Source organism: Typopeltis vanoorti, chromosome 10 (genome assembly GCF_054136105.1).
Source record: "Typopeltis vanoorti isolate ZY-2024b chromosome 10, IOZ_Tvanoo_1.0, whole genome shotgun sequence".
Lineage (NCBI taxonomy): Eukaryota > Metazoa > Arthropoda > Arachnida > Uropygi > Thelyphonidae > Typopeltis > Typopeltis vanoorti.
Window position 1 is genome coordinate 74,189,234 of NC_143558.1, and position 15,789 is coordinate 74,205,022.

Consider the following 15,789-nt stretch of genomic DNA (forward strand, 5'->3'; position numbering starts at 1 on the left):
TGATACAGTGGATAGAGTGCAAAGGAGAGTGTTAAAAATTATATGAGGATTGTGGAATACTGAACATGAAGACAAATTGAGAATTTGTAAACTGCAGACACTAGCAAAAAGATGAAAGATGAAAGAGGGGTGATATGATTGAGACTTACAAACTTCTGCAAAGATCATCCTGGATTTCAGTTGATGGAATTTTTTATTTTATGAAGGGTGGGGAAAGGACAAGATGCCATCCTTGGAAGCTGAGAATGAAGGCTGCTAAGAAGAGGCTAAGGACTACATTTTTCTCTCATAGAGTGGTCCATGATTGTAATGGATTGCCAATGGATGTTGTGTGTGTAGAAGCAGCGTGAATGAATTCGGGATCTAGTATGATAGTAGGTGAATGTACCATGTTTCTTCCCTCAACGAGTCCCTGACTCCCTGGATGTCTCTGTTAATGATAATAATAATAGTTGCTCATGTTCAATCATATTATGGTTGAGTTAGACAAGGGAATGAATACACCATGATACTTTTTGACTTTGCTAAAGCTTTTGACAGGCTACAGTATGGAGGGTTGTTGCAGGATTTGGGACTGGATTATAAACTATTAGCTTGGATAAAAGGAGAGCTTACTCACAAATATCAAAAAGTAGTATGGGGGGGGGGAATCTAAAGATTTAAGGTGACCAATGTGTACCTTAGGGATCAGTTCTTGGTCCTTTGTTATTCACTCTTTACATTAATTAGAATGGAACATTTGACAGGCAACTTACAGATGTTTGCTGATGCAAAGATAAGCATGGTAATCAGGAATATGACTTATATGCAACATTTGTGGAATGATTTAAATAGGCTGGAATTATGGGCATGTGAAAATGGATATAAGTTCAATGTTAGTAAAGGTAAAGTTATGCACTTTAGTATGATGAGGTATCCAATAATATATTATACTGGTGGGATTATACTAGAAAAAATGATCAATCTAGGGATCTGGAATTTTAGTAGATACCAGTTGAAGTTTAGTGAACTGCAAGTACAACTCACAAGATAACTGCAATGTTGAAACAAACATTTACATATAATGATAAGGAAGTAATTTTCCCTCTTTACAAGGCCTTGATACAATCTCACTTGGACTGCTGTACTCAGATCTGGTCTCCTAGTTTTGGAAGTTATGTAGATATAGTGGTGTGTCACTATAACACAAAGGAGAGTGTTAAATATGATATATTTTTTTTTTTTAAACATGATTTTTTTTTAATTTTTTTTTTCGGTGTCGAGGCTAGCTGGTGAACGGACGTGCTATCGGGGAGCTCCTGAGAGATTTGTGTTTTTTGTTGATTTATTGATGTTTTGGATTCAATTTAATGGACTTAAGTGTGTAATTTTGGTATATTATTGGAGCTTTATTAGCGTGGTTAGTGTACTAAAGTGTTTTATAACATAATCTATGTCGGGAAGTCGTCGCTAGATGAATTCGTAATGTGTAGTGTTCGTGCAAGCTCCAGATAAGATAAGTATCATTTTCAGTTATCGATACAAATTACTTAATATTGTGTAGTTTTGTTTTGTTTGCCTTGCGTATTTTAGTGGTTCTATTTTTGGTGTGTTATAACGTATAATTTGACAAAACACGTTGCAAATAAGTATGGCACCTGTGCGAAGGAAAATGGCGGCCAGTAATGAAGGTTCGCCATCGTTATCAAAGAACGGTAGCATAAAAGAAATGAGTCAGTGTACTAGCTGTGAAATGTACGCTTTGCAGAGTGCGGTCGGAGTGTGGTTAGATGATAGTAAAGGATTGAATGTGTGTAGAAAATGTAGGGAGAATGAGGAATTGAAGTGTATTTCGGATCGTGAGTGTGATATTTTTGTCAACCTTCAGAATGAAGGAAATAGGGATATGACAAGAAACGGCAAGGTTGTACATGAAAATTGTGAGAGTGTAAATGATAGTATAAATGGTTTCTCAGAGAACAAAAAAGATGAGATAGATGCATTGAGTGAGATCGCGTTGTTGAATAGTGCGATAGAAAGAGCAAAACAGCAGCTAGAGTGCATGAACAAAAGTAGACTGAATGAACCAACCAATAATAAAAGGTATGACAGGAAAAATAGACGTATGAATGTGAACATGAACAAAATGAAGGATAGAGTGCTGTATGGAGACTCGTTAGTACGAGGTGTGTTAATAGAGAATTTGACAAAATCGTACCAACCTGGTGCGACCATAAAGGACATAACTGAGTCTATTAGAGAGCAAAAGGAAAGGGTGAAAGAAATGATTGTTGTGGCAGGTACGAATGATTTCAAAGGAGATAAAATGGAAATGATAGAAGACCTGAATGAATTGTTTGAGGTAGCAAAAGAAAAGAGTGAGAGAGTTAGAATGATTAGTCTTTTGCCACGGTATGACAGTGAAATGTTTAAAAGGAGGGCTATAATTGCGAATGACTTTATGCATGGGTTATGTATGACGAGTGGTGTGGAATTTGTGGATGTGTGGAGTGAGTTTGATGGGCGAAAGGATCTATATAAGATGGATGGCTTGCATTTGAATGGTTACAGTGTAAGAAGACTTGAGAAAGTGTTGCTGAATGTAGTGGATGTGCAAATTCAGGGAAACTAGATTTGTTAAGGGGGGGGGGTAGAGATACAGTCCTTATGGAGGCAGTTGAATGTAAGAATGAATATAATATGCCAGAGCAAATAAGGACAACAAATCTGAGTGGGATAGTTAATATAAGGCATCAAGGTAGGGTTGGGGCTAATGGAGGTCTTAAATTCATGTACACTAATACTAGGAGTATTAGGAACAAGAAGGAAGAGTTTTTGGCCATGGTTGGCACTTCCAGACCACAGGTTATAGGTATTAGTGAAACATGGCTTACTGTAGATGATATAACTAGTGGGATTGAATGTGATGGGTATAGTGTGTTCAGGAATGACAGAGAGAATAAAATGGGGGGAGGAGTATTGTTGATGATAGCTGATGAGCTCCAGCCAAGGAGAATAGAAGTTGAATTGCAGGATAGAGAAAAGAGCACATTTGAGGCCATTTGGTGTGAGATTGTGGCTAGCAGAACTAAATATACAATTGGGTGCTGCTATAGACCAGGTGATGGAAAAGATGGTGGAGACAGTATGCACAAGCAAATAGAAGAAATGGGTGGAAGGAGGGTGATTATTATGGGAGATTTCAACTATGGTCGCATTGATTGGAGTGAGGAGAGGACACACGGGAGGAAGGAACTGGATTTTATGCGGTTATTAAGGGATAACTATCTGCGACAGCATGTAATGGAAAATACTAGGGGTCAGAGAGTGCTTGACCTAGTAATTACATCTGAGGATTTGGCTGTAACAAATATGACCACATTGCCACCAATCGGTGAGAGTGATCATAGGGTCTTAACTTGGGAGGTGGCTAAAGGTGTAGAATTTTCAATTAAGACAGGGTACATGTGGAATTATCGGGCTGGAAAGTATGACAAGCTTAGGAGTTTGATTGGTTCAGTGCCATGGCATGTACAACTGCAAGGACTAGAAGTTGATAGTGCATGGGAGGTAGTTAAGAAGTGCTTGCATGAAGCAATGGTTGACTGTATACCTAGAGTCTGAATAATAAATCAAGTAGGGGTTAAATGGATGAATAACACCATTAAGCTTGAGTTGCAAAAAAAGAAACAACTATGGAGGGAATTTAAGAAGAAGGGTTACCGGCAGGCACATGAACGGTATAAAGCGCAGGCCAGAAGGGTGACGAGTGTGGTAAGAAAAGCAAAAAAGGATTAGGAAAGAACATTGGCCATGAAGGCTAAACAGAATCCTAAACTTATGTAGCAAGTAAAAGGAAAAATGTACATGGCAGATTGATTTTAAAGAATGCCAATGGTAGGGAGGTAACTGAATCAGTTGAGATAGTTGAGTTACTGAGTGAGCACTTTGCAAAAGTATATCATCCAGGTGGTAACATTGCAGAAACGAATAAACCAGTAGATTATACGGGAATTGTGGTTAATGAAGTGGAGGTGAGTAGTCTATTGCATAACCTCAATGTCAATACATCTGTGGGATTGGATGGTATACCAGCTCGTGTTGTACGAGAAGCAGCTAAAGAATTGTCAGTACCCTTGACCATTTTGTTTAATTTGAGTCTCGGGTCTGGGTTAGTCCCGAGCGCGTGGAAAGAGGGGAAAATAGTTCCACTGCATAAAGGTGGTTCCAAGACTGCTGTTGTAGATTACCGACCGATTAGCATATCAGGAATCATTGTCAAGGTCTTAGAGAAATTAGTCAAGAAAAGAATACAGGATTGGATAGATGAAAATGGGATATTGAATGGGGGACAACATGGTTTTGTGAAGGGTAGATCATGTCTCAGTAACTTGCTCACGTTTTATAACACAGTGATGGCTGAACTGGATAGGGGTAATGGGTTTACAGTGATACTACTGGACCTTGCCAAGGCCTTTGATAGGATACCACATGGAACCCTAATCAGTAAACTGGAGCAGATGGGTATAGATATAGGGTTGGTGAGATGGATAAGAGGGTGGTTGAAGGAGAGATATCAAAGAGTGGTTTATTCAGGAGTGGAGTCTAAAAGACGTCTTGTGACTAGTGGAGTGCCACAGGGCTCTGTTCTTGGACCACTGCTTTTCAATTTGTTCATCAATGATATAGGAAAGGATCTGAGAGGAAGTGTTCACTTGTTTGCTGATGATGCAAAGTTGGGTAGAGCAATTGTGAGTGCACAGGATGTCAAAATTTTACAGGATGATTTGGATAGTTTGGAGGACTGGGCTAGGAAAAATGGATGTCAATTTAATGTGGCAAAGTGTAAGGTTATGCACTTTGGTGTGAAAAGAATAGCAGCAGTATATCGCATTGGTGGAACCATACTCCAGGAGATTGATGAGGCCAGGGATTTGGGAGTGTTGGTGGATAGGGAGTTGAAGTTTAGGGGGCACATTGCAAAAGTAACTAAAACAGCTCACCAAATCACTTGGCTTCTGAAAAATACTTTAACATGCAGAGACGAACAAGTTGTTGTTCCTCTGTATCGAGCCTTGATAAGACCCCATCTGGACTTCTGTGCCCAGCTATGGGCACCAGGGTTTCTTCGTGATGGGGAGGAAGTGGAGAGGGTCCAGAGACGAGTGACCAAGATGATAGCAGGTCTGTGGAATGAACCTTATGAGAATAGGTTGAAGATTTGTGGGTTGCAGAAATTGGACGATAGGCGAAGGAGGGGTGATATGATTGAGACATTCAAATTACTGAAGGGTTTTTATAAGATTGATCCAGAAGATATTTTTGAAAATATGACTGGTGGTGGGAGGACTAGGGGCCATGCATGGAAGCTGGGCAAGAGCGTGGTTGACAAGGGTGTTAGAGCTAGGTTCTTTACTTGGAGAGTGGTAAATGAGTGGAATAAGCTTCCAGAGTCTGTTGTGGGTGCTACGACCGTGAATGAGTTCAAGGCAAGGTATGATAGATACTGTGTGAATGTTGAATAGTTGTTCTTGACATGATGTTAGGGCCTCCCTCGATGAGTCTGTCGACTCCTTGGAGTTTCCCGGAACAATAATAATAATAATAATAATAATAATAATATACTGTGGGATGTAGATCATGAAGATATTTTGATTGTGGACTGTGGATACACTAACAAACAAAAGAAAGAGGAGTGATATGATAGGACATGAGAGGACATGAGTCTCAGTGACTGAGACGAAATAGTGGAAGCATTAAAATTAGGTTTTAATCCTTTCCTAGTGCTTTCAATATTCCATTAAACTTCCAACATGAAGCCATCTCTGTAAACTGTATAAGTTGATATGGGAGGGGTGGGGAGGAGTAGGCTTTTTGTATGATGATATAATGTATTTAAAGCATAACTTGATGAAATATGTGTATGACAAGTTGCATCTCCAGCAATAAGTCTTTTGACTTCATGGAGGACTGATGATAATAATGACAGTAATAAATATATAAAATAATTAAAAGGATTTTTTTATTATGTAACTGAAATGAATATATCCTTACCTAATATTTTATCTTTATGAGAAAAAAATAATATAAACTGGAGGTGTGGTAGAATGTAAAATACTTCTTGTAACATCTCTCCAAGGTATTGTTCACCTTGAGTGCATATATACAAATGAAGAAATAGAGTATTTAATGGAGTAAAGGGATCATCAATATCATAAACTTGCAACCATTCAGTCCAGTCTTCACTATCTACAATATCAGAGGGCAAATTAGGATTATCCAGAAAGGCTGCATGAGCGATTACCTCTTCATTTTCTGATATTACACTCAAACTGAGGTTAGAGATTTCTCTGAGTGAGAAAAAAAAATTACTTCATTACAGAGATTAATTAATTGCTAACACTTCATAATTTAAGAAACTGAAGTTAGAAAACTTCAGTTTCTTAAAACTAAAGTTAGAAAAATGGTCGTTACAAATACTCTAATTCTAATATTTCAACTGTTACAAAAGAAATGAGAAATTTGCAATTTTCTACTTGCGAATTCAGTGAATGTGGATGTGAGGGATATTGTTCAATTGCCAACGGCTTTACTGTCCAATACTGCATGATCATTCTGCAAATGTAGGCAAGCATATTACATTATTCTTATTATTATACAAGTATCTCCACGTAGTCAGCAGACTCATCATAGGAGACACACACACACTAACCTTCATACATACAATACCTATCATACCTCTCCATAAACTCATTCACTGTCAGGGCATTCACAACCAATTCTGGCAAATCCATTCCCCTTGTTCACCACTCTCCAAGCAAAAAATCTAGTCCACACTACACACACACACACTCATACATAACTCTAACCACACTCTTACACAACTTCCAAGGTTGACACTTAGTTCTCTCTCTAATCATTGTGTACTGAAAAATTCCCTTTATGTCAATCTTACAGAACCTCTTTAATAACTTATAAGTTTCTATTTCCCCCTATTTTCTGCCTATCAACTCAACTTTGCAACTACACATCTCAATCTATTCTCGCAGACAGTATTCCACAAACCTATTACCAATTTGATCACTCATCTCTGAATCCTCTCCACCACACCCAATCCCAAAAAAACCCAGGTGACCAAATCTGGGCACAGTGGCATAGTAGTCAATATGCAGTGAATCATAGCCTTATAAAGAGAGTTAATAACCTCCTTATCTTTGCTTGTTAGTTTGTTTTTTAGCATCCAAGTAATCCATTGAGCTACTTCATCAACTTTTACAATATGCCCTGAACTTCAACTCTCTGCCCTGTCCACCACTATCTCCAAGTCTCTAGTCTCATCAATTTCCAGAAATCCAGTACCCTCTATGTGACACACAGTATGTAACCTTTTCAACATAAAGTGCATAACTTTACATTTTGCATTAAATTGACAACCATTACCCTTTTTCCACAATGATAATTTATTCAAGTCATTCTCAAGGATATCTGTATCACCTTTATCACCTATTGCCCTACCCAGTTTTGTATTATCGGCAAATAACTGAAATCACTTCCCTTAAATCTTTCCTTATATCATTAATATACAAAGTAGAGTAGTGGTCCTAGTACAGAACCCTGAGGTACTCCACTCATCACCCTCATTATCCTAAATTCCACTACACCATAAACTACCCTCTAGTGTCTGTCTTGTCAGTCAACCCCTATCCATGCTATTTCATCCATTTCACCCCTACATTATTTTTCTGCCTAAACTTAGGAATATAATCTGATATTGCCATAACTAATTCTGGATCACATTCCAGACAATGGTGATTTTTCTCCTCCCAGGCCACCGCTCCTTATTCATCTGTTTCTTTAATTTATCATAGTCCACTGCTCTTAATTCCACACATCTCTTGTTTCATGAAGTTTGTACCTGCCTAGCTACTTCAAAGTCAAAACCACATGATCACATGCCCCAGTTGTTGACATTGTGGTAGCATCTTCTATGATCACTGTATAAGACAATATTATTAATCGAGACACACTACTTAGGGACAACTGTCTGAATTAGACAGTTGTCCCTAAGTAGTACAAGGAATTCAATCTCCTTACTAGCACGTTATTTGACTAAAAAGCAAAAACACTGACTGAAAAGAAGTTTCTTTTCAGTCAGTGTTTCCATACTTAGTCACCCATTATTATCACCCTCCTGTCACTAACCACTCTCATCTACCTGGACATTTCAGAATCATCCCTCTATACATTACCTTACCTTTAGCAACACCCATTAAATATCTAAATTTGATGCTCATAACAAATGATCTCAAAACCATTATCATTACTGTTTTCTTCTATTTCCACACTGAGAGGATACAACTCTTCTGAAAACATCATCAATAATACCCCACCTTCTCCTATGTCCTTTCTGTCTTTTGGAAAAATGCTAACCATCACATTCTATTCCTGTGAGTACAACATCCTCCATTAACTACATCTCACTGACACCAATGATTTTTAAACTGACTGTGTTAAGGCCACAAATTCTGCATCCTTATTCCTAATACTCCTTGCATTGGTGTATAAGTAGCTTTCTTCTCTCTTCTTTTATCTCACACTAATTCTTGCATCTTGAGTGTAAGATAAGAGTGTAAGTCCCACCATCTAGTTTTATAATTTTTTTTTAGTAAAGATAGCACATTAAATATGGAAATAGACAAACAGAATATGCAAAGCTTGTATGGTAGGGAGTAAGTGAATAAATTTACATGGAAAAGAGAAGTTAGTGAAAACACTAAACCAGCTGTATACAAGACAGTGTAGCAAAAGTTAAATTTAAACTAATTTTAACTTAGGTATCTGAGATCTGGTTTAGAAATAAAACAGTTCATTAAAGGCAAAAGACTGCAGATGAGGATTCTGAGAAAAATTACTGGAGTGAATTGATGGCATTAATGGCAGGATAATATTAAAAATGAAGATTATTATTATTATTATTCAGGCCTCCGTGGAGTCAAAAGACTCATCGCGAGAGGTCCTTTCTAAGAAACACAAGTCTATCAAGACTCATCAAGGGAGGTCCCTCCTAGGAGACACAAAGTCTATTATACCACTCCTTAAACGCATTGACCGTTCTCACTCTCACCACTCCATCAGGCAATTCATTCCATGGTTCAACCACCCTCCATGCAAAGAAACCACTCCTCGCTCTCTTGCTCACAGTTTCCTTTCATAACTCCCAGGGATGGCCTCTTGTCATCACTCCTTCCCGCTATTCAACCAAGCGAAAGAACTCCCCAGTGTCAACCCTGTAACCACCTCTCAACAGTTTAAAAGACTCATCATATCACCTCTCCTTCTTCTATCTACCAAACTCTGCAGTCACATTCCCTCAGCTGATCCTCATAACCAAAATTGTACAGTCCTGAAACCATCTTTGTCATCCGTCTTTGTATCCTTTCGACAGTTAATTTATCCCCTTCAAATCCTGGGGACCAAATCTGAGAACAATAGTCTAAGTGTGGTCTGATCAGAGTCTTATACAATGGAATGATAACCATTTTTATCTCTGCAGGTCAGTGTCCTTCTCATTATTGCAGCAATCCTCTGTGTTACCTTCACTACCTTGGTAATATGGCCCCTAAATTTCAGGTTTTTATCAATCATCAACCCCAGATCTCTTGTCTCCCCTTCTTCCTCCAGTTTAACTCCTCCCATAGAGTATGCAGCGTCCCATCGATGTATCCCAAACCTCAAGATCTTACAATTTGCTGCATTAAACTGATAACCCCATTCATTTGCCCATCTATCTAGTTTGAATGAGATATGAATTGACTTGACATTATTAGCATTTTGGAATATGAGCTGAGCTAATTTCAGGTAGTATGGCCATTAAATAGGAGAGGAAATATCAGCAAAACAGATACTTAATGCCAGGATGGTAGAAAAAAAGACTAAGAGAAATACCATGATGTAGGTAGAATGATGCAGTTAAAAGTGCCTTAAAAGACCAAAATATAATATATGACTGTACTGGAGTCACTACAAGATAACAGACTAATTTGGAGGAAAAGTTGTCTATAGGAAGTTACATATAAAATAAACTTTTCAGGTGCCACTAGTATCCCGTATGCATATTGAGATTTAATTATGATGATCTTATGAGATAAAGGAAAACAATGAAATATACATTTAGAAAAATGTATTGTTACAGGCACGTGGGAATATAAAAGTCATTAATGCCATTAAAAGAATGTGATTATGAAATCATTAGAGAAATAAGTTCAGAGAGAACAAAGACTAAAATATAAAGCACATGGAAACAAAGAAAGGGAATTAAGAGAAGATGGGTACTTAGAAAGAGAGCTTTAGAGAGCATGTGATTATTAGCTAGCATCAAAGAACATATCCATGAATGAGGTGGCCGACTTGTCCCTAAATGGAGAGAGTCCGTATGGCTCCAATTTAAGCAGACAGGACTGCAACAATAAAGGTAAAAAAGTAAAATCTAACTATAATGCATTACAATTACTGATTTGGCCAGGGACATGTGGAAATAAGTTTTGATTAAGAAGTGGGAATTGGTATGTGTTGAATTCCAGAGAAGGAAATTATGGTATAGGAGAAAGTTCAAAACAGTGCCTTAATATGAGAAACTGCAGGGAAAAAAGTCAGTGATGTATGGAAAAACAGTTGAGAGCCACTTGATGTTAGTATAATATGGCTGCATTGCCCAAATTAGGTACATTACCCACACACTGCACTGTTATCAGTCTTATGACCTTTCATGTGTGACATCATTTTATAGATAGATATTTAAAATACAAAATAAAATAATAGATTTTGAATTAAATGGGTCTACATATTCATTATTATGAGAATCAACTGCATCCATACACTGAACAAGCACACGTGAAATACACTAGTAAGGAAGGTATAATCAAACTGAGCAGGCCAAAAGATAAATTAGGGATCATTTTGCCAATGCACACCATCCATGTAGAAATAATAGAACATCATCATCATCATTCAGCAATATGACATAATATGACACACATGATACACCATGAAGAAATAACATGACATAATGGTGATAGTAGAATAGAAGTGTCAGATTATAGACCAGTTTGCATTTCTTCTGCAGATGTTAAGATTTTGGAGATATTAGTGCAAGATCATATATACAACATTGGGCAGATGAGAATAATGTTATCTATGAGGGTCAGCATGCATTTTTTAAGGGACACTCTTGTTTTAATAATCTGATTGCCTTTTATAATAAAAGTAACAAGGAGCAGTTCATTCATTTCATTTCGTATGGTGATTCAACGGACGTGAACCCCTTTTATGGGGAGGTACGGCACCACCTCAATCTCCCCTATTTTTATCTGGGCTCGGGACTGGCACAGCTGACAATTCAGACCTATAGCTGGAGGGATTGTCTTAAGTATTCCTGATTGTATCCGTGTGTGTGTGTGTGTGTGTGTTCACGGGGTCGGTTTGCAGGGTTGAAAAACCCCAGATAAACTGGGGAAAAACCCTGCTGTCCACGGCCAAGACCAGCTAACCTGGCTATGGCTGAGGAAGATCCCTAAGCTCCTTAAGTCAACGGCGGAATTGAACCTAGGACACTCCTTCCCCAGGTATATGGTTGCGAAGCTTATAGCCACTAGGCTAACCATGCAGACACGAGGAGTGGTTGGTGAAGGAAAGGCATATGCTGCCTTTGTTTTGTTTTTTTTTTGATTTTATAAAGGAATCTGATAGGGTGCCACATGATATGCTGATATTCAAGTTACAGTATATGGATTTAGATATTAGGTTAGTGAGTGGATTGGCTCACAGATATCAGAGAGTTGTATAGCAGGGAGCGATAACAAGGGAGCAGAAGATTGCAAATGGGATTCCACAATGCTCAGTACTGGGACCTGTATTGTTTATATCAATGACATTGCCAATTGCAGGGGGGGGGGGGATATTCAGTTGCCTGAAGATGACGTGAAGCTGGGTTATTAGTAATAATACTGATGTGGTAGCTCTTCAGGAGTATTTGAATAAGATGGACACACAGGAAAATGAATGGAGATATTAGTTTAATGCAACTAAATGTTATGTCATGAAGTTTGGATACATCGATGGGAGACACTGTTGGTGTACCTATACTAGAGAAAGTGGAAGACACAAGGGACCTTGGAATGATGACTGATGAAAATTTGAAGTTTAGGGGACATATTGCAAAGGTCATGAGTGTAACCCAGTGAACTGCTACAATACTGAGAAGGATGCCGATAAGCAGATATATATACAGTATCAGGACTGTACAATGTTAGCTATGAGGATACACTGAGGGCATGTGAGCTGCAGAGTTTGATAAAGAGAAGTGATATGATTAAGACATCTAAACTGTAGACAGGGTTGACAATGAGGAGATCTTTTCACAGGATAGAACAAAGGGAAGGAGTGAGGAAGAAGGTCCATTGATGGAAGTTCTACTGGTAAGTAACTTCCAGTGGTGAGTAAAAGGGTGCAAGCAGCTTTTTTGCATGGAGGGTGGTTGGATTGTGGAATGCACTGCCTGATGGGATCATAAGAGCATAAACAGCGAATGAATTTAAGCAGTGGTATCACAGACTTTGTTGTTATCAAGGTTGGGCTTCTCACAATGAGTTTTGTGACTCCACAGAGGTCCTGAAGAATAATAATACTGATGATGATTATGAGGCTGTGGCAGAAACAGAGGTGCTTAAAGATATTGCAACTATGAGAACTTCACATTGTTAAATTGTGAATGAAGCTATGTTATGTAATTTATTTTTTTTCATTCACATTTAACATTGTTTATTATATATTAATCATGGCTTATATAAAATTATTTATTATTCCTTAATTAAGAATTACTAATTAAATATTTATTTAAAACCTGACCTATTATTAATTTATAAAATAATAAAATGTATAGAATTTTGTATAACCAAATATATATGATGTATCGTAAAGTGTTATTTTATATTTAACTGTATACGCAATCAAAAAGTTGATGAAGTAGCTTAAATATTTTGTTGTTCTTATTTGTGAAATATTCAATGTTATGTAATCACTGTAGTAGTAGTAAAAGAGCATACATTACATTAGCGAAATGTTTACGCTTAGTCTGTTGTCATGGAGACGCACGCGTAAACAACCACGAGTGAAGAGAGCGTGGCGTTCGAAAGTAAGGTGGGAGTGAAGGTCATAGATAGAGCAGAGAGAGAAGGAAAGTCAGAGATAAGACAGAGAGGTAGAGAAGAATTATTATTAAGCGAGGGAGGAGAGGGTTTTGCGGAACCAAGATTATAGAATCCATAGGGCAGAAATTTATGAAAATAGTGTTCGGAAGTGAACCAATAAGTAGTGAATCATAAAGTTTAATATTATAAGTGAAATCAGCTGTCGTTATGAAGAAAGGTTAATGTCGTAATCAGATAAAAAGGAAACTGGACAGTCAATGCGAAAATTCTGATTAGTTCCAGTTAATCTGAATTACGATTTTAATTCTATGTTGCCCTAGGAAAAGGTTATATTGATTACTTGGAGAAAAGCGAACAAGAAAAGATATTAGTACCTAATTACTGTTGTTTGGAATAGTGGTGAAGTGCGACTTACAGTAATACAGTTTAAACCGTGGAGAATTTTTATTATGTGTGTTCCGCTAACGTTAATTAAGTTAATTCATAAGTGCTCTCTCAATAATTTGATGTATTGAAGAATTTGTCTGGTAAGAGTAGTTGTATATGTTTGTCTATTCTAGCATTAACTGTAATAGATCTCCGATGCTCAAAGTCCGGAATAAGCTTGCTTGGAATATTGTCTACCTAGATTAGTGCCTGCTGTAAACTTAAGCATTGAACTGACAGATTTGTAGAGACTGACTGATTGTGAAGTTTGTTATTTTAATCTGAGTTAAGAAAATATGTGTTTTTGAAGTTGCAAATTGTTTTTTGAGAATTTAGAACATCGAACTGGAATGAGAGACTTAGCGAGTTGTATTGAGTTTATTGTATTGTTTCATTTAAAAGTAGAATTATTGTACTTGTTATATATCATATATTAAATGTTTTATTTTGTTAATCTAAATATTGTGTTTGCCTGAATTCCTTATTATTGCACCGTTCATAAATATTCGAATCTTGCGGGAATCCCAAGTGGAATAGTAAATAATTCGGCCTAAACTAATGAGAAGACTGCTAACTTAATTTAGAATTGATCCTACTATTTATATAGACTAATCTAAGAATAGGGTGGCGCAGTATAAATATAAATTTCCCTACTTTTCGATCGGTGATCATTTCGTAATTAGTTATTTTATTTATAAAAGTGACTTGAACCAAGATGGCGGATTTAGAACATAATGTGAAAATAGAACGTCGCGACAAATGGCGCAGTCGACAGGATGTGATTTAATTGATAAAAAGTAATTTAACAGCTGTAGATTAACAGATTTAATTTAACTTGGTAATAATAATTGTGAAATTGCTCCCTGAAAATTTAAAAGGTAAATTGAATAGATCACAATGAACTGGTTGTAATCAGAAATCAGGCAAAGATAAAGTTTTTTTTTGAAATTAAAGGATTATATTATTTGAATTGACGCTCCAATTATCACAATGGCTGTTACTTCCAATTCAGAGATGGAAAACAGTGAATTTTTTAGAAGTATGAATCCCCAACAAGTAATTCCCCAATTTTCAGGAGAAGACTGATGATGTATTATCTTTTTTTACTTATGTTGAGAAACTCAGAGAAACAGCAGGTTGGACAGACTTTCAATTGTTGGTATTACTTAGAAACAAACTAATTGGTAAAGCTAAAACATATTTTTTTTCATCTCCTGTACTTAAGGAAACATTTGAATACAAGAAGTTTAAGGAAGTCTTGCTATCTCAATTTTGTAAACGGAGGAGTGTTGGACCAAATTTGTGGAAACTACAGAGGATTATACAAAAGGACAAAGAATGTGTTGGTGACTTCTACAATCGATTACTAACTCTCTCTGAAGGTTTAAATGTATCCAATGAAGACAAACCTCATTTGGATTGGGCAGTTTATCAACAATTTAGACAAGGTGTCAGACAAGAACTGAGGGAGACAGCCTATAAGAAGAAGATAACCTCACTAGAGGAATGTCTTATAGCTGTCAAGGAAAAGGAACAGATGATTGGAGACCTTTGCCTTTCATCCAATATTGGCCTTGTAAACATAGTAGAAACAACTGATTGTTCCATAGGAGTAAATAAATCCTCAAAAGAGAGCAGAAAGAAAGAAGATGAAAGGAAAATCATTAGAGAGAATCCTATTGATCAAAACTGTATGTCCGACACAAAAGAACAAACCAACAAGAAATTATTCAAGGAAGTAAAAGACATTGTTCACCAGGAAGTAGAAAAATTGCAACAGCCAATGAAGAATAAATTAGATGAAGTAATGAAAAAATTGACAGAAATGACTGTAGGAATTCAAGAAAATTTCAATCCCACAGCAGAACATATTAGTAAAGTTGTCAAACTGGAGGTTGAGAAGCAAAATAAACCAATATTGGCTAAATTGGATAGAGTAGTGGAAGCCCTGGAGAATGTTCGACAGCAAATTCTCATTGATCCTCAAGCTCAGACAAGGAGAAAATTTCTCAGAGATGATGGAGATCCTCCCAAATGTTTTAATTGCAACAAGATTGGTCACATCGCTAGGAATTGCTACTTTAATAAAAGAAACTACTCTAACAGCAGAAGAAACTCTAATTTTGGACATATTTCTAACAGAACATATAATAAAGCTCAAAATTTCCCTAGATCAAGA

General features: G+C 37.0%; 1 protein-coding gene across 3 annotated transcripts in view; it reads right to left on the reverse strand.

The window, feature by feature from the left end:
* Window positions 1-15,789, reverse strand: part of LOC150102510 (cilia- and flagella-associated protein 61-like) — a 396,485-nt gene that overhangs the window by 322,486 nt on the left and 58,210 nt on the right. For all 3 annotated transcript variants that reach the window (XM_090399647.1, XM_090399646.1, XM_090399648.1), the window contains exon 3: window positions 6,034-6,329. In XM_090399647.1, the coding sequence (XP_090255773.1) occupies window positions 6,034-6,329 (296 nt within the window). The remainder of the gene's footprint in view (window positions 1-6,033; window positions 6,330-15,789) is intronic.